The 25,560-nt window shown below is 43.7% G+C and overlaps 1 protein-coding gene, 1 non-coding gene and 1 pseudogene across 2 annotated transcripts in view; 1 reads left to right on the plus strand and 2 right to left on the minus strand.

Annotated features, from left to right (window-relative positions):
- Positions 1-1,953: 1,953 nt before the first annotated feature.
- LOC127680278 (GTP-binding nuclear protein Ran-like) lies at positions 1,954-24,157 on the minus strand (annotated as a pseudogene).
- LOC127681914 (small nucleolar RNA SNORA48) lies at positions 10,347-10,487 on the minus strand. Its single transcript, XR_007977255.1, has one exon. It is a non-coding gene; the product is annotated as a small nucleolar RNA SNORA48 (small nucleolar RNA).
- Sh3gl2 (SH3 domain containing GRB2 like 2, endophilin A1) overlaps positions 24,129-25,560 on the plus strand; it is a 190,484-nt gene continuing 189,052 nt past the window's right edge. The window contains exon 1 of the mRNA XM_052176703.1: positions 24,129-24,364. Coding sequence (XP_052032663.1) covers positions 24,320-24,364 — 45 coding nt within the window. The 5' untranslated portion in view covers positions 24,129-24,319. The remainder of the gene's footprint in view (positions 24,365-25,560) is intronic.

Below are 25,560 nucleotides of genomic sequence, written 5' to 3' on the forward strand. Positions count from 1 at the left end.
AGAAGATGCTACAAAGAGAATGCAGTGATGTTTTTGGGATGCTGAAATCTATTGGATTGTTCAGCCCAAGCCAGGTAGCCTCGTGTGCCTGTCATCCTTGGGGGAGGGGGGGCTCATGTATAGCAAGTTTACTGTTGGCAGAGCCCCAGTGGAGCAAGAAGAAGGAAGACCAAAGTGTGGATGCTTTAGTGCTTCTTAGAAGGGGGAACAAAATGTTCACAGCAGGAAATATGGAGACAAAGTGTGGAGCAGAGACTGAAGGAAAGGCCAACCAGAGACGGCCCCACCTGAGGATCCATTTCATAAACAGTTCTCAAAGCTGGATGCTATTGAGGATGCAGGGAAGTGCTTGCTGACAGGAGTGTGATTTGGCTGTCTCCTGAGAGGCTCTGCCAGAACCTGACAAATCAGAGGCGGATGCTTGCAGTCAAGCATTGGACTGAACACAGGGTCCCAGATGGAGGAGTTGGAGAAGGGACTGAAGGAGGTGAGTGGGTTTGCAGCCCCATGGGGAAGCAACAGTGTTACCGACCAGACCCTCTAGAGTCCCTGGGGACTGGACCACCAACCAAAGAGTACACACGAAGGCATCCATGGCTCCAGTCACATGTGGCAGACGATGGCCTTGTTGGACATCAGTGGGAAGAGCAGCCCTTGGTTCTGTAGGGGTTCAATGTTCCAGTGTAGGGGAATGCCAGGTTGGGAAGGCAGGAGTTGGTGGGTGGGTGGGTGGGGAAGTGTCTTAATAAAGGCAGGGGGAGTGGGGATGGCATAGGGGGGGGTTGGAGGGGAGGCCTGGAAACATTTGAAATGTTAATAAAGAAAATATCTAATAAAAGAAAGAAAAGAAAGTCTAAGCTCACATAGGTATAAACTGTAGACATCCATTTGCATCCAGATGTACATGGAAGCTCCTGGTAATATTAAAAGCAAAAAACCATCTTTACTGTTTCTGAAATGTCACTTTCACTCAATATCACACCACTTATCCGACTACACACTCCCATGATTCTCACACAGACCCACATGCTGTAAGCTGGAGTGCGTCCAGATGTTTACACCTTTCTTTACAAAACGCACCAGTCAATTCAGACTAAGACAATCTATAGACCTCACTTTCAGAAGGGCTGTCTTGGTACCTCCCATGTTCCTGCCATGTGTCCTGAAGTCTACTCCCTGTGAAGGGCTACGGTTTAATATATTTCCACAGAAAAGGGTCTGAAGTCGCTGTCTTCCTCCCACATCCAATCTGGTGGCTCCTTCTGCCTCTTTGCTTCAACACTTTCTTTATGCCCATGCCCTCTTCAAGCACACCCACAGCATCCTCTACACTGGGCTTCTGTGGGTGCCACCCTGCAGCTCAGCCAACCTGCATGAAGGCCACAGCAGTGATGGTGCTGGCGTGCGGGTCTTCTTCCAGCCTCAGTCACAGAGGTCACTCAGTTTGCCAGAGGCATCGGTGTGACTAAGGCCTAATTATACACGTATCTTTTGATTTTTAAAATTGTGTTGTTTTCTTTTATCTTTTTCTATTTTTAAAAAAACTATTCTTTAAGAATTCCATATACATACACAATGAAATATGATCCTATCCTCTCCCCCTGCCTCTTCCTTCAACTCCCCATGGATCCCTTAATACATCCGCCTTCAACTTTATATCTTCTCCTTTTTTATTATTATTTGAAGAATAACTGTATTCTGCTTCTAAATGGAAAGAATGGGGTTGACAGTAACAAACTGAAAATTGTGATGTAACTGTAGTAACAGTGTTATCGTTGAAATTCAGGAGGGAAACAACTGGGTTCCAAACAAATAGTCAAGTATGAACAAACAAACAAACAGTCAGACAGACACAACACAAAACAAAACTTGAAGGTATATTTTAACTGCTGTGTTCACTCTGAAGCCCACTCGCCTCCTTCAGCATCCCAGTGAAGTACAGGACCAGCTTGGCTAAGTAAGATGCTGCACACACAGGGTACTGCTGATGTCACAAGTTATCACCCTCATCTGGGAGGCAGTCCTTTGAGCAACTATGTTGCCAAAGCGGTGTCCATGAAACACCAAGTTAGGATTTCTGATGAGCTCTTTGGAGAGCCAGAGGAGAGGCTTCTCAAAGTTGTAGTTACTTTTGGCTTAACAGTCATAGTAGGAAAGATTCTTCTTTCTGTGGAAGACAATACATTTGCTACCTGATCTTAACATCCACTTTGTTGCTGCACAATACAATGAGGATGTTTTCACACATATGCACCAGATCTTCATGCCCATTAGGTATGTTCCTGTAAGTAACCCTTGATGTCCTTTACACCAAACATTATAATAGCACACCGGGATTAGAAGTAGCCGCTATCATGCTGTCCCCAGACTTCTCCCGTGCTGACTGTGTTCCACGCATTGAACTTGATGGACCCTCTGTTGGTATGGAAGGCAAGCAAGTGCACATCCACACTCAGGCTGGCTACCACTTCATGAACTTCATTTTCCTGGTGCCACTGTTACCCACCAGGATGAGCTTGAACTGTGCCTGTGGCTTCCTGTACAGCCATGGCAGCAAACCTTCCAGAAGCTGGGAAGATGGTAGAAACACAGCTTAAAATGCCAGAGACACAGCAGCACTTTTTAAAAAAAAAAATACACTAGGTCAATTTATTCATTTCATATGTGCATGCTGTGGGGCCATGCACTGGATCTTGGGTAACCTACCAATGTCTACACCCTCAAAGAAGAATGATTCTCCTTTCCCTAGCAGCTATTAAATGCCAATAACTCTTCTCAATAGAGGAAGAACCTAAAGGTTCCCAATAGGGACCTTGAGAATTCCTTGTCAATGTTGAAATTTTGTCTGGCTTGATTTCATATAGATCTTGTGAAAGTAATTAGGGTTGCTGGGAACTCCTAATTGAGAAAATCATATTGTGTCCAGAAGACAGCATTACACAACATTCCTCCCTATGTAGCTTTTACAATCTTTTCACCTCCTCCTCTGCAATGTTCCCTGAGCCTTGGCATGGGCTAGCGTGGGAGCACTTGAGAAAGATGTCTTGTTTAAGGGTGAGTCCTCGGTCACTTCTCAGCACTTCAGTTATTTATGAATCTCTGTATTGACTGTTCTGACTGGAAAGAAAATGAAAGGAAGGAAGGAAGGAAGGAAGGAAGGAAGACAGATAAAGAGAAAGAAAGAAAGAGAGGGAGAGAGAAAGAAAGAAAGAAAGAAAGAAAGAAAGAAAGAAAGAAAGAAAGAAAGAAAGAAAGAAAGGAAGGAAGACAGACAGATAAAGAGAAAGAAAGAAAGAAAGAGAGGGAGAGAGAAAGAAAGAAAGAAAGAAAGAAAGAAAGAAAGAAAGAAAGAAAGAAAGAAAGAAAGAAAGAAAGAAAGAAAGAAAGAAAGAAAGGAAGGAAGGAAGGAAGGAAGGAAGAAAGAAAGAAAGAAAGAAAGAAAGAAAGAAAGAAAGAAAGAAAGAAAGAAAGAAAGAAAGAAAGAAAGAAGCTGCTCTGACCAAAACTGGGTGAAAATCAGGTCTATGTAGAGAAAAGTACATATTTATAAGATAATTGACAGCATGACCATTTAGCAAAATAACAACAACAAGTTCTACCCTCGGACCCATGACCAGTGCAGACATAGGCTATGACCTCTATAAACATGGGCTTTAAAGTCCCAGCCATGGGCTTTTGACCACAATTATAATACCAGAGATGAAGATCTCTTCTAATGGAACAGGGCCTAAAATCAATCAGAAAGAAGTTGGTTACCACATAATAATCACGCAACTATTGCCTGGAACTATTGAAGTTGAATAAGATTCCCATTATTTTCTTCCCCGCATGCCTAGCAAGCACTAAGTTTCTTGACAATATTTAAGAATATGAAGGAAGTTCCACAAATATCCAGGTTTCTGGTGGCCTACTAATTTTACCTGTGTAATTGTGGATTTGGGGTGGGGGGCGTGGCAAGTCCTGTATGCTTTAGATTCAGCACAGCCAGTCTGCTCTGGGTAACTCCTGCATCAGGGTTGAGCATGTAACATTTCCATAGACTTAAGGAGAAAACTATTTCTCTAAACTCTATGTAATGGGCCTGAAAATGAGAGATAGTGGGGGTGGGAAGGGATGGGTAGGAAAGGGAAGGAGACAACACAGATCACACCATTGGAGTTTGTTTCATAATCCTTGTCTGCATTAACTTTTCCCCCATAATAATTCGTGATTCCTTCAATTCTCTGTAGCTGGAGCAACATTTTTGTGCAGAGCCATTGTGTGTGCATTCTTCCCCATTTCTTCATAGACACATTTAAACCCCATCAATTTAATTCTCGTCTAGTGGGATACAGCTGCTAAGAATCCCCCTGCTGAAGAAAGATGTGTAGTGCATGTCCATAGAGAAAGAAAAAGCCATATACATCTTGTTCTTTGGAATGGAATGTCCAAGGGGGAAATATCGGATCTGTTTTTATATATGCTTTTTACTGCAAGTGTTTGCAGGCATGGCTAAATGCTGTCTGGCTAATAAATATCCCTTGACATGGGTGATAGGACGTGTAGAGCATATGCTCTCCAGTTACCTTCAGGATATGTGTTTTCTGTGTGGGTCTTTGCTTGGAACAGATCCCTTTATTTCAGAGCATTGGTGCTCAGTGGAAATATAAATATTTTTGTTGTAACAACATGCTGTATGAGGGAATTCAGTCATTGTGTTTCCCCTGGTCCAAAACACCCAGCTCTGCTTCGCTATCGCCTGTGCTATTCGTCATGCATTTTATAGCCTCATCTTTCATTCTCAGGGCTTAAAGGACTTAGTGATGTTTGCTGTGAATATATTTATCATTCAGCAGAACCATGTCTCCGTTTCTCCCCCGGAGCAAAAGAGAATCAGCCTGCCTCATAGATCATTGGACAGAGAGTCTCTATACTCTTCCACCACATGCACACACTTATTTCTATCCTTTTAGATACTATCTTATGAAAAGAAAACACCCACTTGAAGATGTAAAACATTACTGAAAACAAAAGGCCATTTTTAAACATAGTATTTTCGATACAGGTTTTCTCTGTGTAGCCCTGGCTGTCCTGGAACTCACTCTGTAGATCAGGCTGGCCTCAGACTCAGAAATCTGCCTGCCCCTGCCTCTACCACCCAGCACTTCTAAGTGAAGAGGTGAGATCTCCACCTTCTCTCTGGAGAGGAACAGCTAGGAGCACACAGGACATAAGATCAGTGGAGCAGCTGGGACAGAAGTCTTCCCGCCACCATTTGCACCAGAGAGCACAAATGCCAGCCCAGGCTACTACACCCAGCAAAACTCTCAATCATCATAGATGAGAAACCAAGATATTCCATGGTAAAACCAAATTTACACAATGTCTGTCCAGAAATCCAGCCCTACAAAGGATAATTGATGGAAAATGCCAACACAAGGAGGGAAACTATACCCTAGAAAAAGCAAGAAAGTAATATTCTTCCAACAAACCCAAAAGAAGATACCCACACAAACATAAAAATAACAGGAAGCCACAATCACTATTCTTTAATATCGCTTAACAACAATGGACTCAATTCCCCAATAAAAAGACATAGACTAAAAAATATTTCTCATGCTAATCTTCAATTTTATCAAAAAATGTTTGTAATTCCCCTTTTAATTAATTTAGTAATGATTTTAAGTCTACCATTTTATCTGCATTATTTTTCATGATGATCTTCAATTTTAAAATCTTTCTATATATTTCCTCTATTTTATCAGAAATGTTTTCAATATAAATCTTTGATTTTATCACAAATGTTTTTAATTCCACCTTCAATTAATTTAGAAAAAGTTTTTATATCTACCATTTTATATGTAAAATTTTCAATGAAATAGTCAATTTTAATGTGTTTGTCTATATATTTCTTGAATTTTACCAGAAATATTTTCCATGTAAATCTTCAATTTTATCTGAAAATGTTTATAATTCCACCTTCAATCAACTTAGAATTATCTTTACGTCTATCATTTTATCTCTATAATTTCTATGATAATCTTTAATTTTAACATGTTTTTCTATATATTTCTTCAATTTTATCAGAAATATTTTACATGTAAATCTTCAAGTTCATCAGAAAATGTTTATAATTCCACTTTCAATCAACTTAGGAATACTTTTATGCCTACCATTATTATAGCTGTATAAAATTTTCCATGATAATCTTCAATTCTAACATGTTTTTCTACATTTTTCTACAATTTTATTAGAAATATTTTCCATGTAAATCTTCAATTCTATCATAAAATGTTTCTATTTCATATTTCATTTAATTTAGCAATGTTTTACATGTCTACCACTTTACTCTTTAATTTTCCATGAAAATTGTCAATTTTAATGTATTTATCTGAAATATTTTCCATGTAAATCTTTAATTTTATCATAAAGTGTTTTTACTTCCCTTTTCAATAAAAAAAGAAAAAGTAGAGGAAAATATGATTGATTAAATTAAGTAGAACAAAAATATATGACAAAATTCAGCAACTTTCTGATAAACTCTTAGCACACTAGTATCAAATAGTTGTAAATAGAAAAAATATCCATAACACAAGATTCTTTTTATTTTTAATTTGGTTTTTAATAGTCACAGGGCTTCTCTGTGTAGTCTTGGTTGTCCTGGAACTCATTCTGTAAATCATTGTGGCTTGGAACTCACAAAGATTGGCCTGCCTCTGCCTCCCGAGTGCAGGAATTGCATAAGTGAGGTTAAAGTATTGAATCCTTGCACTGTTTAAGAATAGCATATGAATCTCAATAAATGTCAAAAACTGTTGGCAAAATAAGGGATCCAATTTGTAATGTTGTAATCTCAAGCGTAACTTTCCACCATCATCAATGTGAGTGTGTGTGTGTGTGTGTGTGTGTACAAGTGTGCACATGTTCATGTGAGGGGGCAGCATACATGAGGGAGTGCCAGTGCTTGTGTGTGCACATGCATGTGGAAGAAGAGAAGGCCTCGTACTCTGTTACTTTCCACCTTGTTCACTAAAGAACAGCCTGTCAAACCCAGAGCTCACCGATTTGGAGCCATGGCTTGCCAGCTTGTTAGGGAGCCTGCTGCCTCTGCCTTCTGGACACCGAGATCACAAGCAACCGCCACGCCCAACCAACACATTACGTGGAGTTTGGAGACCCAAACTCTACTCCTCAGACTTGCATGGCAAGCACTTTAACCACTGCAATCCATTTCTCACAGCCCTAGGTAATGCTTTAAGGAAGAGAAGAGGAGGCTTAAAACTAATAGTAGTGAAAATAGAGATTAATAAACATGGACTCAATCGAGTAATCATCAAAACAACAAGGGAAAGGGAACGGGTAGGTCTAATAAGGGAAAATAAGAAGCAGGGTTGCAGTTTTCAACACAGATTCATATGGTATTAGTAGAAACGAGTAAATTAAGTGCTTCTATTAAGAGAAGGGCATTTCTACATAAAGGCATTTGTGAGGTTTATAGGAAACATAAGGGCATTAATGTTTGAAATGCCAGCTTTTGCCAAAAAAACCACAAATAGAACAGAACATCTACCAAACCTACCATGTCCTAAAGCTAGTCTCAGTTAAGTATTAAAAGATTCTAACCAAACATATATTCTAGGTCTATAGTGTAATTAAGAGTAACTAAGAGAGGTTAAGCTAGAAAGCTACAGAGATTTCTACAAAATCATATTCTTGAAAATTAAGCAGTTTATTTGTATATCCCATAGATCAAAGCAAAAATTATAATAGAAATTAGAAAATGGTTTGAACAGAATAATTAAACTGTCATATCTTAAAACTTGGAGGATATAGCCCAGACTATGTTTAAATAATTTATGATTGATTATACAGGGAAAATCATCTGAACACTGAGGCACACACCATCACCTCTAGAAATGTGTCACAGGGTTAATGTGTCCCTCAAGGCTCATATGTTAAAAATTTAATCCCGTATTAGTATGTGGGCCTGGTAAGAACTTAATGTCACGAGGGTTCTGCATTGATGTGTGGAGGAATGTCACTATTGGGGAGTGGGTTAGTCATCATGAGAGTGGACTTACAAAAGTATGCTCAACAATAGAATGGCTCCTAACATGGTCTGCTATACTGATAGATCTCTATCTTGCTTAGCCAAGTAGGAGATGCTAATAAATACAGAGACCCACAGCTGTACAATGTGCTAAGAACGAGAGGTCTTAGAACTCTCAGTCCTCCATGGGAAGTCTTCATCAAATCCTTCCCCTCAAGGCTCAGGGATCTCTGAAGAAGAGGAAGCAGGAAGACTCTAAGAGCCAGTGGGCATGGAAGAACTCATGGAAACAAGGTCTTCCAGACACAACAGGACTGATGCACATATGAACTCAGAGACTGTGGCAGCATGCACAGGGCCTGCACAGGTTAAAGTCAAATGCGGTCTGCGTGCTAAGAGGAGGAACTATGGCTCCATTCCTGAGCCAGAAGCCATCTCCAAGTGTTAACTTCTCTCAAAGGAAAAAAATAGTTTTCTCCAACGGAGTCTCACCGCAAATGAGAAACACACTGAAGGGCAGCCCCGAGCCCAGCACAAAACAAACTCAACATAGTTTTGGAGGGTTTTTTTTTTTTCTGCTTCTTTCTCCTTTCCTTCCTTCTTTATTTGTCTCTTAACGCTTTGCTTGGGCTTTTTTCCCCCTCATTTAACCTTATAGGTCTTTTGCTTATGGTTTCCAGTTTTACAAATTTTATGGGACTTGTGTGGATGTGAATTAATGTGACTCTGATTCGGTATGTGTTTCCTGGACTTTTTCTTTGCCACTGTTTAGAAAGTTTCGATGGATTCTTGGTGAGTTTCCCATCATGTATCACTCATCTCATGTCTGACCTTTGCCCTTGCAACATCTCCTCCCCAAAATAAAACACAGGCAAACAACAAAAACAACCAAACAAAGCCTAGAAAACATCTCGTCACGGAAGCTACAGTGTGTCAGTGTGTCCCATAGCATATCCCTCTCTCCGAACGTCTTTACTTGAAAATGTTCATTGCAATGAGTTCAAGATCTCTGGCTTCTATGACATCATCGATATTGGATCCTCGTCAAAACTCCTTCTTGTTATCCTGTTGTTGCCCTGTGCCATGGAGATGCAGCTTTGGGACAGCAGGACTGGCCCTTTTATATGTCCCAAGCATTCCAGCTGACAGACATTTTGGGGTGGGCCAATTAGCCCTGGATTTGGGCCTGGGTGGTAGCTGAGCTGGTGAGCCCGCCTGCTCTTCCTTATCTGCACCACTAGGGTGCGCTCTCCAGGGCTGACGTGGCTTGGCCACCCAATGTCAGGGTCTGCTCTCTGGCTCTCTTGCCCTGGGATTCTGGGAGGGGAGGAGGGCAGCTCACTCTGGATGGAGTGCTGCCAAGTCAAGATTTGGGGCCTACTCTTCTTGGCAGTGCTGCGGCCTGTGAGGGTATGGACTAACTCTCCCATTCTCACGCCCTCTGGCCTGGCTCACCTGTGGGGGCACCCTCAGGGCTGGGTTTTCCAAGTAAGGGGCAGGGCCAGTTCGAGTGCTACAGTCTGTGAGCTGGGACTGGGATAGGTCTCCAGCTCTTATGATCCCAGGGCCAGCTCTCCTGGCTACTGCCAATTGTGAGGGGTGAAAGGGAGGGCATCACCCTTGCACCCACATCACCTCGTGGCAGACAAGTTGCAGGGCCTGCTCTCCGGTGCTCTCACCCACAGAGTTAGCTCACCTGTGGCCATCACCTGACCAGGGTCAGCTCTGCTGTGCATGTGCAGGGCTTACTCTCCCAAGTGTTACTGAAAGATGGGGCCAGCTCTCTAGGGCGCTGCATCCAGGGAGGAGGCTTCCTGTTATGCACACCCCCTAGACATCCACATGGTCCTGGCGGCTGCCTGGATCCGGGACATCCCCATGTTCTCTAATGGTAATATGAGCCAGGGACATTGACTCTGACCCTGGCTGCTGTGTAGCCAAGGACTCAGACATGGCCTTCAGTGGCAGCTCAGGCTGGAACCTTATTACCATGGCCACAGGTGGGACCTCTCCCCACTCCAGCTGAGTCTCCACTTCCACCTCTCTTCATAAAGCTCAAGCTGTTCTACTTCGCTTTCTCTCCCATCTGCCCACCATATACCAGCACCTTGTGGTGGCTCCTGCTGCAGGCTGGCCATGTGACTGGTGGGTCCTGGTGACGTTTGCCATCCATGCTGCACGGCAGGGTGTCGAGCAGGTATCTATGGCCCACATGTGTCATGCGCTAGAGGGCAGGTCTGTCGGTGGGGTGGTGGTCTGCGGGTTTCTCTGTCTGTCTTCATCCTCTTGCATTGAGTGAGCTGCCTGGATTTGGCTTTTATGAGTCCTAGGCATAAGACAGCTTTTGGTCACCAAGCTGGGTATCAAGCTAGGATGAACAAAGGACTGCCTTTCGCTCTGATATCTGATATAAGAGCCACACCACCAACGAGGTGTCTCTTTGCCCATTGCTGGGGGAGGGGTATGGGGTGGCGGTGGGGGTGGGGAGGAAGTCTTCGCCTCCTTTTGTTTGTTCGTTTGTTGAAAGCTATTCTATGGTTAAGGTCAAAAACTCAGGAGACAACAGGTGTTGGCAAGGATGTGGAGAAAGAGGAACACTCCTCAACTGCTGATGGGGCTGTAAGATGATACAACCACTTTGGAAATCAGTCTGGCAGTTCCTCAGAAAACTGGACATGACACTTCCGGAGGACCCTGCTATATCTCTCCTGGGCATATACCCAAAGGATTCCCCAGTATGCAATAAAGGCACATGCTCCACTATGTTCATAGCAGTCTTATTTATAATAGCCAGAAGCTGGAAAGAACCCATATGCCCCTCAAAGGAGGAATGGATACAGAAAATGTGGTATATTTACACAATGGAATACTACTCAGCAATTAGAAACAATGAATTCACAAAATTTTTAGGCAAATGGTTTGATCTGGAAAATAGCATCCTAAGTGAGGTGACCCAATCACAAAAGAATACACATGGAATGCAATCTCTGATAAGTGGATATTAATTAGCCCAGAAGCTCTAAATACCCAAGGCACAAATAGCATAACAAATGACTCCCATGAAGAAGTATGGAGAGGGTCCTGATCCTGGAAAGGATTGATCTAGCATTGGAGGGGAGTATAAGGACAGAGAAAAAGGAGGGAGGTGATTGGAGAATGGGTGGAGAGAGGAAGGTTTATGGGATATATGGGGGGGGGAGGGGATCTGGGAAAGGGGAAAGCATTTGGAATGTAAACAAAGAATATAGAAAATATATATATATAAAAGAAAGCTCTTCTAGTCTCCTTGTTTTATTTGATCCTCTTATTTTTTTCTTTTCAGGTGCCTATTTATTTTCTAATGAGAGGTTATGGATTTGGGTGGGTGGTGAGGACCAGGAGGAGCTGTGGGAGGAGGGGAAACTGCATCAAAATATATTGTATGGAAAAAACCCCTACTTTCAGTTGAACAGAAACAACCTCTTCCTTCTTCTGCTTGTTCACTCTTCCACCTGCTTTTTCCGGACCCTTTCTGCCTTCAGCCATGGGATAACGTACAGAAGCCTCCCTAGATTTTGACATTCCATTCCATTTTTATTTCTTAAGATTTATTTATTTGTGTGTGTGTGTTTGTGTGTACGTGTGTGTAGTAATCTATGTGTGCAGGTGTAGGCGAGAGGAAGGCACTGGGGCCCTCTTAGCTACCATGACAGGCTTGCAGGGAATCCAGTGTCGTTATCTGGGGCCTGGGATCTAAACTCTGCTCACCACGGCTGTCCAGCAAGAGTTGTTGCTATAGCTCCAGCCTCCCCCATTTCATAATGTTAGAGTTTTGGATTGTTTCATTACTTTCCTTTTATATAACATATTGATTACTATTTCAATATTATAATAATCCTTGTCTGATTTCTATGGAGGTATAATTCACATAGCCCGAAATTCATCCATTTCATTCATGACATTAAACAGCATGCAGGCCCTTCACCACAATCCAATGTAAAACAAATTGTTTGGAAACCATACTCCCTTTGGCCATTAACCTTAATCCCTTATGCCCATTTCAAGCACTGGCCAAGTGTACTGGTTTGCTTTTGTCAATAGGTCATTTTGGGAAGAGGGTACCTTAAGTGAGAGGATGTTCTATCGGAGCTGCCTGTAGGCTAGTGAGGCACTGTTAGTGATGGGTTTCAGTGAGCAGCACATTGTGGGGAGCGCCATCCCTGGCAGGTAGTCCTGGGAGTTATCGGACAGGTAGGGGAACATGAGCCAAAGGAGCAAGCCGTCCCAGCTCTGTCCCAGCTCTGTCCCAGCTCCCACCGCTGGGGTCCTGCTTCCCGTCTCTTGATGATGGACTGTTACTTAGGAGGTCAAAGTAAAGCAAATCCCTTCTCCTCAAGTTGCTTTTGTTCATGGTGTTTATCACAAGAACAGAAACCAAACCAGGACACCAAACCAGTAATCTGGTTTCCATCTCTCTATTGAGAATAGACTTGGATACAAGATTACTGAATTAAGGTGGACAATTTTAACAGTTGACATACAGCGCCAAACCACGTATGAAAAGTTGCATGGTGTTTACTCTGTTTGAAGATGTTTGTTTCAGGAAATTACATATAGAATGTAAGTCTTTTTCCAAAGGATTATTATTATTTTAGCACGTATCCTGTGATGCTGGGCCTGTTCACACACTAATAGATAGTCTTATAATTTCAGTGAGCAGCCCATGCTTTTATTCAGTTTTCCTATTTGATGGGAGTTTTTGCTTTTTTATTAACTTATATAAACTTCTTATCTTAGTCATATTTTCTTTAAATTGCTTTAAGGAACGTTGGTGTGAAGATTTGCATATGTTTGGCCAGGAAGTAGCACAATTAGGAGGTATGGCATTTTTGGAGTAGGAGTGCCACTGTGGGTTTTAAGACCCTCATCCTAGCTGCCTAGAAGCTTAGCAGTCTTCTCCCAGCGGCCTTCAGATGTAGAACTCTCCTCAGCAGCTCCTGCACCATGCCTACCTGGATGCTGCCATCTTGATGGTAATGGACTGGACCTCTGAACCTGTAAGCCAGCCCCAATTAAATATTGTCTGCTTAAGAGTTGCCTGGCCCTGGTTTCTGTTCACAGCACTAAAACCCTAACTGAGACAATTATCTTTGGAAATAATTAGTAGTAGGGTATGATGTTGCAGGTTTATAATCCCAACATTCAGGAGGCAGAGGCAGATGGGTCAGACATTCAACATCATCCTTGGGTTATAAAATATTTTTAGAAAAATAATTTTCATTGTTATTGTTACAACCAACTAGAACAGTGATTCTCTACCTATGGGTCATGAACCCTTTGAGTGTGGAATGATCCTTTCACAGGGGTCACCTAAGGCCATTAGAAAACACAGGTATTTACATTATAATCCATAACAGTAGCAAAGTTACCATTATGAAGTAGGAAATAATTTTATGGTTGGGGGACATCACAACATGAGGAACTGTATTAAAGGGTGACAGTATTAGGAAGGTTGAGAACCACTGACCTGTGAGACAATACTGGCTCAGGATTAATGAGGGAAGGGTCAAGGAAAGTTTCAACCTGGGATACCTCATATGAGGACAGCAGGTGTTGGCTCCTGCCCCTCTCCCAACCTGGTGCCGGAAAATAGGACTTTACCACCCTGACAGGACAGGTATCAGGCCTCAATCCTTGTTTGACCTTATAAGGCTTCCCCTCCTCAGAAACCCAAGCCCCTGAGTATGCAAATGAAGTATATTCCAACACCCCTGTTCTGACCAATTGTATATGGCCATACAAACCTTGCCGCAGAGACCCTGACCACCTCCCCAGGGGCATAAAGACTCCCCCCCCCCCAATAAACTGAACCAGTTCTCTGAAGCTGTTCCTGTGTGTGTGTGTGTGTGTGTGTATTCCTTGCCTGTGCACTCCCTCCCTCCCAAGGCCCTGCATTGCACCAGCATGCTCTGCTAAGCTTCCCTCCCTCCAGCCCAGCCTGGTGCACAGTGGGCTGGGCACCCCAGGGAGAGAAGCAGACAAGGAGTGGGACTGAACTAGAGTTTTCAAAGTATTTTAAAATGCTTCCTTTTCTTAAAAATGAGATGAAGAGATTGCTCAGAACTTAAGAGTACATGCTGCTTTCCAGAGGACCTTGGATTGCTTTGCAGTATCCACACCGGGCAACTTACAGCCACTTGTAAGTCTAGTTCTAGGGGATCCAGTGCCTCCTTCCGGCCTCAGAAGGCATCTAGTGCACACACATGAATTCACACAAACACATATGCACACATATATTTTTTAATTATTTTAAAAATTTAAAAGCATGCAGTGTTTTAAATAATGGAAAACATCAACCAAATAGAAGCTAAGTTGAGAAGAATACTTAGGTTACAAAAGACATGTTAATCTTTCTTGAATAATTTAAAACTAAGTGAAAGTCAGGAAATTAGAAATAGTCGCTACCCTTGGCTTGGTCACTTGTATTTACTGTCTTGTGTACTTTAATTACACTAATAGCAATATCCAGTCTTCTCAAGACCGTTGCCTTGTCTGTTGCCACCCTCACAGTGATTGTGTTTAAAAGATTTCCATGGTGAAGTCTGAGTCTGAGCCTTCCATTACCTTCTGGTTTGTAGAGTTTCCATGCACAAGATGCTGATGTGGAACATGTGTTCTCAGCTGGTAGAGCCTCCAGAAGGCTGAGTGGGAGAGACAGAGGACTGGAAGCAGAGCTGCCAGCTTCGGCTTTTCTCTTTGATACTTAAAGGTCAGAATTGCTTATTGATTTAATAGCACACACTTGCAGCTCCTCTTCGGGAAGATCTGTGAATCCAGAGGGCATTTCCTAAAATAGTCCTGAATTTCCAGATCTCTTGTTGTTGAGTTCTGTCTCCTCAGATTTAATGAGTCTCCCCTTCTACCCAGAATAGGATTTACATGTCTAAAAACCAGAAGGCACACAGAGTTATGGGTGATGAGTGGCAGGTCCTTTAACTGTGCATTTACAGGCTGGCTATTGGTTGAGGCCCTGGGGACAGAGAAACTCCTATGTTTAATTGTGCAGACCTGGAGAAGAAACTCCTAAAGCCTTGCCTGCAATCCTCACTGTTTTGGGACATAGTAAGTTGGGTGCAATGGAGCCTCCTGTGCCTTGTTCTCAGCTGTAGCATAAAATGAGGAGGTCGGCAAGGGTCCTTATGTTGCTGTCTTTGCAAAGGTGACTTATGAATGCTGAAGAATGGGAAGAAAGTCCTTCACTTGGATAGGGTGCCATCCCACTGGGTTCCACTGTACACTGAAATATCTCAGGTAGAAATTTTAGTTAATACGCCTAACCTGAGCACCTTAGCTTAGTCCCGCCTACCTTAATGTGTGTGCTCAGAATGCTTGCTTATGTTTCTATCCCAGTATGATCTGCATGGCTGTTACACACACAGTGACCCATAGTGACTTAGGGGAGGAAAGGGTTTATTTGGCTTACCTAGGCTGATTACAGTCTATCATTGAATGAAGTCGGGCAGGAACTTAAACAGCAGCCAGGGCAGGAGCCACAGAGAAATGCTTCTTCCGGCTTTACCTCCATGGCTCGTTCAGCCTACGCTTTTATCCAACCTAGGACCTCTGCCTTCTGGTGGGTTAAGTCCTCCACACCAATTATCAATCAAGAAAATGTACCTACAGACTTACCTACAGGCCAATTTGATGGAGACAATTTCTCAGCTGAGGTTCTCTCTTCTCAGATGACTCTTGCTTGTGTGTCAAGTAGACATAAAACTAAACAGCACAATTACCTTTAAGATCCACAAATAATCTAATGTAAAGCTCACTTACAATAAATTGTTGAATATTCCTTTGATCTATTAAATACTATACTAAAAGTATAACACAGAACATCTATAGGCATGCAGGAGATGTTTAGACATTTTATATACATTTTGGGTTGCAAAAATGCAAAACACCTTGTGATCATATGTAGTGGAGAGTGTTCTACACTGTAGCATTTAACCAGAAAAAAAGCTGAATTCAAATTTGGTTCCTAATAAACACATATTACTTTTATACCATCTCAGAGTCAAAATACTTTGATATAGCCATAATAATTCAAGGACTGGCTGTACTATCGAAAGAGATTATGAATTTGGCCCGCATTGTGGGTTAAATTATATCTACCTGAAAAATGTGGAGAAGTTCTAAATGCACTATTAGCGTCAAAGAAGACCTTATTTGAGAAATGTATGTTGGAATAGGTTGGCTCTTAAACTAACATCTAGAATCCTCTTTTATAAAAGACTTGTTTTCAGTTGTTATTTATGTGGTCTGTATGTGTAAGTACTCAGAGAGCACAGGAGAGAGCACTGTGTCTCCTGGAGCTGTAGTTATAGATGGTTGTAAGCTGTCAGATATCGGTTCTGGGAACTGAACCTGGGACCTCTGGAAAAGCAACAAACACTTTTAACCACTGAGCCATCTCTCTAGCTCCTCTAGTCTCCTTCTAACAGAAATTAGATGAAGATACAAGAGATTATAATAAGGTCATGGAAGACAGTAGCATCTCCCATGTGTTGCATCTGTACATCAAAGAATGACATAGATTATAACTACCCCCAGAAAATCATGGGTAGATTTTTCCCCTTTCTGAGCCCTCAGAAGGAATGCACCACAGATTTCCAACTTTCAAATATGTGAAATGAGAGGCTGGAGAGATGCCTCACAGTTAAGATCATGTGCTGCTTCTGTAGACGACCCAGGCTTGGTTCGCAGAACCTGCACCTGAGTGGCTTGCAATCACCTCTGACTCCAGTTCCAGTGGGATCTGATGCTTAGGGCCTCCATGAGCATCCACACAGATATCCACGTACCTTCCAAACACATAAACACATTACTTAAAATTAAAATTTTGACTTAAAAATGAATAGTAAATACCTGTATTTTTAAGTTCATAGTAGTACTTCATTACATTAGCTTCTGTAAACTAACACAGGCCACAAACCTCTAGCAAACTTTCTAATGAGCTTATGTCGGTCTCATTGCTTGTGGGATAAAAAGAGAAGTAACACATAATAGAAGCAATGCATGTGAGGGAGCAGCCAGCTGTGGGGAATGTTGGCTGGCTGAGGCATGTAGCCCCCTGTTCATCCGTCCCAGAACTATCATCCCTGCTGGGGCCACACCAGGGCGCTGATTCCAGCCTTGCATCAAAATCACCTGAAGGGCGTGGCCTGCTTCCGGTCAAGCAAGTTGGGTAGAGCCTCAACAATTAGTCATACATACAAGCATGGGGTGTTGTCCATGCTGAGCATTTGGAGATGTTTTGGGGAGTACAGAAAACAGAACAAGGGGGCTTTAGAGGGAGGAGGTGAGGGAGGCTAACTTTGCTGCATGTGAAGCTAACTTTTAGTATTTCTTTTTTCTTAAAGATTTATTTATTTATTTATTTATTTTATGTATATGAGCACACCATTGCTCTCTTCAGACCCACCAGAAGAGGGCATCAGACCCTATTGCAGATGGTTGTGAGCCACCATGTGGTTGCTGGGAATTGAACTCAGGACCTCTGAAGAGCTGTCAGTGCTCTTAACCGCTGAGCCATTAATCACAGTCTTGATTACTCCACTGTAAAGGTTTTCCTGGTAAGTTCCTGGCTTCAGGTTTCTTTCCTATCTTTGCTCTGAACTTGGCTTTATTCTCCTGAGTGTTCTGGGCTTAGATCTGAATGTCTACTTGTATATCTTGTGCTTCCCTGAGTGAGTGATCTGGGATTTGCTCCAAAGTAAATTTCAGAGTCCTTTGTCTCTGCTCACCCTGGAGCCTTTCACTTTGGGTTCCTAATATATATATATATTCACATTGCATATAAAGGCTTAATCATAGGGTTGTCAGTGGGGATATCTATCTGGGTGTAACGTTCACTGAGCGGCTAGTCCAGTTGTGGTGTCTCAGTTCATGTTTAGGTAGGCTTTGGAGGATCTTGAACTTATTCCAAAAATTTTAAATTTCCTAAAGCTTCTCTGCCCATAAACTTGCCTATTAATGCATGCTTTCTTTCTCTCATTCACATACTGCCCCGCTGAGCAGTTTCTGTGTGGTTAACAATAAATATATACCGGATATGCAGTAGTGGGTATAAGCTAGCAGCAGTACCTGTCTCTGTGGAATTTGCAGAACAGTGGGGAAAGAGGCAAGATAGACAGGCCAAAAAATCACAATAATTAGTGGAAAACCACATCTGTGACTCGAACATCCAAGGAGAGCAATACTTAGCTCTAAGAGACTGTATTGGTAAACTCTGACCCTGTTAGGGAAGTCAGAGAAGCCTTTTAAATCGAATCATTTGAGGACACACAGAGACTTAGCCAGCTATAAAGCAGAACGCAGGTACAGAGAACAGGATTTTCCAAGACCTGGTTAGACAAAGGGATATACATCAGGAACTGACCTCGATTATGGCTATCAGATTTTACAGCTGCACAGGGCCTTGAGGCTGATAAGAGAAGGGTTCATTGGCATGAGGTCATTAGCTCTGTGGGTTCTCAGTCCCAAAAGATATGGGCCATTGGGCACCCTCTTGATTTTGCTAACTGTACCTCACCTGTCCCCTGAGGAGCTTCCCATTAATCAGGGCTCAGTCTCCACATGTGTTGTACCGCTCTCCTGTCTAGGGGTAGCAGGCATCTCCTCTCCTGGGCCGGCTGGCCTCTCTATATGCTCTCTCAACCCCACCTTGTGTCTGCTAGTGGCCAGACTTAATAAGCCATCAGTTTTCTAATAGAGTCACACCTGCCATGTAACCGGAAACTTCCATGTGCTCCCAACATGTCCAGAATTCCCTAGTTCTTTGTTTTTTAAAACCAGTACATCACTTACTCTACATCTCTTCTCTGCCTCCTCGGTCAGCTCTACTCCTCACTTTGCAAAGATACTTCAGTCACATGTATTCGCTGGTCTTATGCTTGCAGGCTGTGAAAAGCTGTCCTTCTTGCTTGCTGCTGTACAAACCTCTCAGGTCATATACTTCAGAGTTCAGACACCTCAGGAATTGATGCTCAGCGTTTCCCAAATTGAAGCTCCCAAACCCTGGGAGAAAAATCAGCATTCCTGATAGGAAGGAATTTCCATATTACCTTACACACTTGAAATGAAGTCTTAAAATGATGATTTATACTGAATTTATTGTCAAGGAAGTCAATTTTATAGTTTGGTACAGAGAAGAAATAAGAAATGAGCACGTGTAATAACAGTCTATAAAATATTTTAAAAGGTAAAGGGGGATTCTAAGCAGTCATAAATAAATGATCTATTAAAATAAGTATACATTGTGAATTGCTCCCATCCCCTTTAAAGAATAGCTTTAAAAGCATAGTAAAGTAAACCAATACATTATTTTATATGTATAAAGCTTATGCTAACACATGAGTAGAAACAATAGCCAGAGTTCTTAGTGTTGTTGGCAGTTTTGTGTTAAACCAGACGAGCTCTCCTTTCTCATCTCGTCTCTTCCTCTGGATTTCTGTAATCGGGGGAACACAACCTCCAGCTAATGGGTAAAATGTGTTCTCTGACTAAGGAACAGCTTTTCTCTGCATAGCTGGCTAGCTACTAAAATAGCAACAGAACATGACCTCTTTAACACAATGCTTTAGCAGCCTGACTAGGCAGAGCCCATGCTCGGGGTCATGTTGGATGTCTTCAACATCTATTTATCATTTTCCTTTTACAATAATATCTACCCAGGAGTAGAATAGATACACCCATGGTAAAGACGCTTTAACAATTTGTTCCTATTTGAGGCTATCTCCTTCTAGGAGTGGACACTGCCCTCTCACAGTCTTCTTGTTTGTCATTTACTTTTAAGCATTTAGCTGCCAATTCCCAAGGGCTTAGGGAAGTCCCAGTGGCCTTGGTAGTCGGATACATACTAATCAGACTAGTGAAAGGTGTGATTGTGAGTCAGAATGTAACATCTTACCGGAGCACTGACACTGGCTAAAATACTATGTTTCTGGTTAATCTGACTCTTCACTGAAAGGGAAGTCTGTTTGCAGAACCATAAGTCTCTGTATTTGAGTTGCTAGCCAGCACAGAAAGCAGGGATTTCGATGTTATTGCAGGGAAAAGCAAAGGGAGAGTCAGTGATGACAAACAACAGAAAGGAGTTTGCCCCGATTAAACAAAATGGATGCTAAGGCAAAGACATCAGGAACCTTCTGAGTCCACAGGACCCTGGAGACCCAGGATGCAGGGATGGCTGCCACGGGAGGAGCATCGCATCCAGACGTACTGAACAATCTGCAGAGATTTTGTCTAAAATAGTCTAGTTAAAAAAAATCTCATCAGAATTTTAAAATTCAATTAGGCTGTAACTAATGGGACTGTTTTATGTTCTGTCTGCTAAGTGATATACAGGTTGAAGATGTAAGAATCTAAGACCCAATATGAATGCACATTAGACTAGGTTCATAGCAGAGGCTCACAGCATGATTCCTAGGGCTCCAAAACTGGGGAAAGGACTTGAAAGGAAGAGGATGGGGAAAGGCTTTTCAGAGGAGGGGTCCGTCGGCTAGGAATGTTGGGGGCATCGGAAGATGAATACCATGCAGTCAGGCGTCATTGGACTGATGTGAGTCACTACTTGGCTGTCTCATCTCGTCTTCTGTGACTAGGTTAATAGGGCTTAGGTAGTAAAGAGGAAGCTTTTGTAGGGAGATACCCACTGTGCTTTGGAGACAGGAGGGCTGCATTACAGGAATAAGACTTTCACGTTCTACCTCAAAGGGACCAGGCATATGTACCTCCCTGTGTAGCTGTTGGCAGAGTGGGATTAAGGTGGGGTGGGGGCAGGGTAAACTGGGAGCAGAGTTATGAAGGTGGCCTTGACCTTGATTTCTCATTTCTAGGAAGCTATTGCTAGCTCTGCCACTCCAGGGCAAGCACTCCTGCTCCTGGATCGCTTCCACAAGCCCAAAATGTTACACACCACTCACTCACAGGGCTACATGGCTAAGGGTGTTAAGCGTGTGATTTAAGCGGTACCAGTGACAGGGCTGTACATTCACTGGGTCATCTCTGTCTACACTTAGCACCGACACTGCTGTCCCGCGTTTAGCTGGAGGCTGCAGTAGAAAAAGAGCTGGCCACTGCCCTGTGTCACCTCGCATTTCTCAGCTGTAAAATCTGAAGCTAGTACTGAACGCCTTAGCTTTGTTGTGATTCATGAGCCCGCTGAGCTGCACATGAATTCTGGAGCAGTTTACCCTTGAGCTGGCCAGAGGCTGCGAACAGGGTCAGCAGGGGTGGGGGGAGGGGTTTAGAAAGATGGAAGTGGGTGCTTTCCTCCTGCCTCCCAGGATCTACATCACCATGAAAGGTACCAAGGATGCATCAGCCCTGTGCACACTGGCAGCCTGGTATTTCCTGGAAGCTTGGCCATAATGCAAAGAGAAGTAGTGCATAAATGATGTGAGGAAATTATTGCTGACCATGAGTTTGCTGTCCAATTAGTGAGGTGGTGCTGTGTAGGGGATTCACATAATTGGAACTTTCTTGAGCTGATCTGGGTTTATTTACCATTCTACAGTGATTTTATCTCAGGAGACTAGATGGTAAAATGTTGAGTTCATCAAAGGTCTTCCTAACTAACCTTTGATTCCAACACCCCTGTGCTTTGAGCCTTTGTTAGGGATCCTTTGCAGTGAGAGAACACCCATGAGAGGGGTGGTTAGCACCAAGTACCCTTTCCCTCTACATTCAAGTTAGAACATATGCACATAAAAATGTGGTCAGGAATCACTGACCTTGGGCAGGGACTCTCAACTTGTGGGTTGCCACCCCTTTTGGGGTCGAATGGCCATTTCCCAGGGGTTGCCGAAGACCATCAGAAAACACAGATATTTACATTATGATGTATCCCAGTAGCAAAATCACAGTTATGAAGCAGCAAAGAAAATTATTCTTATGGTTAGTGGTCACCACAACATGAGGAACTGTATCAAAGGGTTACAGCATTGGGAGGGTTGAGAATGGCTGACCTTGGGGTTCAAGGGCCAATTTGCATGTGTTGGAGTCTTCCTGCACCATCCCTTGACACCCCTTTCTCTGAGGCCTTCCAAAAGGAGCTGCTCAACACCTCTCTTCTGGGGCAACATTTTTCATAGGTAATAGTTGGAGCTTGAATAGAATCCCTGATTTAGATGAGACTTAGGTGAGAGCAGTAGCTTCAAAGAGCTTTGAAGTTTTCCAGGCAGAATCCAGTGTAGTTCCTCTAATGTTTAGCAGCATAAGCTATCAAAGTAAGTAGTCAAAGAGCCAAAGAAAGGTGGGTACTAGTCTTGCTTAACTCAAGGTTACGTCAAGTTCTCAAAGTTTCTGAGGAGCTTCTTCAGGTACCCATTTCACTTCTTTCATGTCTGAGACCAAAGTTACAAATTTCAGACCATATCATTGAATTGTGGCAAAGGGAGGAGAACCTTGTGGCCTGTACCAGCTGGTTTTGCGTGTCATCTTGACACAGGCTGGAGTTATCCCAGAGAAAGGAGCTTCAGTTGGGGAAGTGCCTTCATGAGATCCAGCTGTAGGGCATTTTTTCAATTATAGATCAAGAGGGAATGGCCCCTTGTGGGTGGTGCCATCCCTGGGCTGGTAGTCCTGGGTTCTATAAGAAAGCAAGCAGAGCAAGTCAGAGGAAGCAAGCCAGTAAGGAACATCCCTCCATGGCTTCTGCATCAACTCCTGCTTCCTGACCTGTTTGAGTTCCAGTCCTGACATCCTTTGGTGATGAACAGCAATGTGGAAGTGAAAGCTGAAAAAACCCTTTCCTCCCCAACTTGTTTCTTGGTCATGATGTTTATGCAGGAATAGTGGCTTTTATACCAAAAGGTGAATTCTTAAGTAACATGTCCCTCCTGCCTAAATCTTCTAGCCAGTATTTGTCCCAATGCTTCCACCTAACAGGTAGTTTAGAAAGGACCACAGATTGGAAGGTCTGAACAGCAGCAAGGACCACAAGACTACAGATCCCTTCCTTCCTTCCTTTTGCTTTGCTTTGCAGACCTGGAGGGAGGCCACGGTGGGTGTGCTCACTGCTCACTGCGCAGTATTCTGTTATGCTGTGATTAACATTAGCCAGGGTGACTGGTATTCAGCCCACAGCTAGAATCCCCTTGCCCCAGCTCTTCAGTTCATCTTTACTCAAGCTGCAGAAGTATATGTGCTTGCCCTAGAGGGGGAGGGGAACTATTTCTAGGAACCCAATCCAGGCCATGTTAACTTTTTCCACAGTCTTGGTAATTACTCTCCTCTTGGCGTCTCACCACTTTGATCCACACATGCAGGTGTGGCCAGCATCTGAGACTGTCCCACAAGCTCTTTAGTACAAGAAAAACTTGAAGTGGCTCCTTGTAAGAGCACAGAAGATTTCTGGTGCTGCTCTGGGCCCTTTACCTACTCCCACCCACCCTTTGTCCCTATGTGGTGTTTGTATAACTTACTGCCTTTCCTTTCTTCATTATATAAAAATGTTAGAATGAAAACCTCAAATCTCCGAGATAATTGTGTGAATGCCAAGTTCACATTCGGCTTTTTTTTTTTCATTTTTATCTTTTGAAAAAAGAAGATTAAATGCTATTATAGTAGTAATAACTCATATCAATTCCATTCCAGTATTCCAGTCAAACTGTAGGAACTTCTCTTCTTCTTAAGTAGTTAAGTTGTACTAGATAGACCAGAAAAAAAACTTGATGGATTTCCCTAAGGTGAAACAAGCTTAAGGTATATTAAAATCGAGGCAGAGAAATGTTTTCGGTGGCCAGTCAAGCGAGAAGTCAGGGCACGAAATGAGCAATGACTTATTCATGATCCAGATAAGCCGCCACCCTGCTTTTCTGCCACAGGGAGCCAAGGCTCAAAGGGCAAGGGCAGCGCCGCATGCAGCGCCGCTGAGGCTACCTGGAAGCTGGGTCACCTGAGTCTGGACTGCCCAAAGGCGGTGACCCGTTTGCCAGGGTCATGAACGACTCCCACAGCTGAAGATTGCCCAGGCTTCTGATGGTGGAGGGACAGTCGTCCTCGCACAGTGCCGGGGTTCCGCGCCCTCACCTGCCTCCCGCTGGCGCCCTGGGCGGGGCTTCCCGCGTCCCCTTTAAGAGGCCGCATCACCCGCCCTGACGTCAGGGTGTCTCTCCGCACAAGCCCGCGTCCCGCGCCGCGCCCCCGCGCCAGCAGCTCCCGCGGCTGCACAACCAGCGGCGGCCCGGCGACCCCCGCCGCCTCTCCACCGTCTGCAGCTGCCGACCGCGCGGCCTCCTGTACCCCATCATGTCGGTGGCAGGGCTGAAGAAGCAGTTCCACAAAGCCACTCAGGTAGGGTGCGTGCAGGTGCGCCATGGGCGGCCCCGCAGACCATCAGACAGACGGCGTCCTCCCCTGCAACCCCTCCCTGGCCCGGTCTTGTCCCCCGTGGGGCGCTGCGCGGCAGCCCCGCTCGGTGACCCGGCTCCCTATCTCTCCAATCGGTCCTCGCTCCATGTCTCTGCTCCCTGTCCGCCGCATCCCTGTTTCCTCTTCCCACTCCCGAGTGCCTGTGGTCCCCGGCACCCTAGCACTCAGTCCCCAGCTTTCTCCTGGCATCACTGCTCTCTGTCCCCGCGGTCTCGGCTCCCCCACCCGGGTTCCCAGGCGATCAGTCCCCGCACGGCAGCTCTCAGGCTCTGCACGGAGGGTGCCGCGCAGGTGCTTGGCAGCGAGGCGGGAGATTATGTAAAGTCGCCTCAGTGTGGTGACCTTGCGGTGCGGTGTGCCCCACTGTCCTGGGATGTGCTGGCAGGAGAGATGTTCGCGCTCAGGCTGCGGAGGTGCCCGCGCTCTGCGCTTGCTCTATGCTCTGCGCTCGCAGGCCTTCTCAGAACCCCTCCTTCCCAGGCCTCCCCAGGCTCCCAGCATGGGAGAATGTGGTTCCTTCCAGGAGCATGCACGCATTAACTTTTCCCTGGAGAACTCCTTGGGAAAGCTTATTTGAGGCCATGGTTTGATCAGTGGTCTGCGAGTGTTTAAAGTTTTCCCACGGGGTTTTACTGCCAAGACATAACTCAGTTGTTAGGAACTTGAAAAAAAATCACTGTTTACTGGATGTGCCAAATTTTCTGTGTGGGGTAAGTAAACTGTGATTAAAATACATTTAATCCAGACCCTCATAATTTAATCTCATTGGGCCAAATCGATGATTTTGCAAAGAGAAAATATCCAGAAATACTTACAATGTGACCCATTTCTTACATAATGTGTGGAGTTACAATCCTTTTATTCGCTTGGAACAGGTTAAATGTGAAGATATATTTAACAACAAAAGACTTTATTGATAAAGGTAAAATACTTTTTGCATAATCTAGCTTTAAAGATCCTTATTCGAAGCTAACCTTAATTGTGTGGCTTCTGTAATTTCTCATTTTTTAAAAAAAATTTACATTTATTTATTTATTTTACAGTACAGCCTTTCCCCTCCCTTCTGGTTCCCCTCCCACAGTTCCTCATCCCAATCCTCCCTCCCCCTGTCTTCCAGA

Source organism: Apodemus sylvaticus, chromosome 3, assembly GCF_947179515.1.
Source record: "Apodemus sylvaticus chromosome 3, mApoSyl1.1, whole genome shotgun sequence".
In the NCBI taxonomy this organism is placed as follows: Eukaryota; Metazoa; Chordata; class Mammalia; order Rodentia; family Muridae; genus Apodemus; species Apodemus sylvaticus.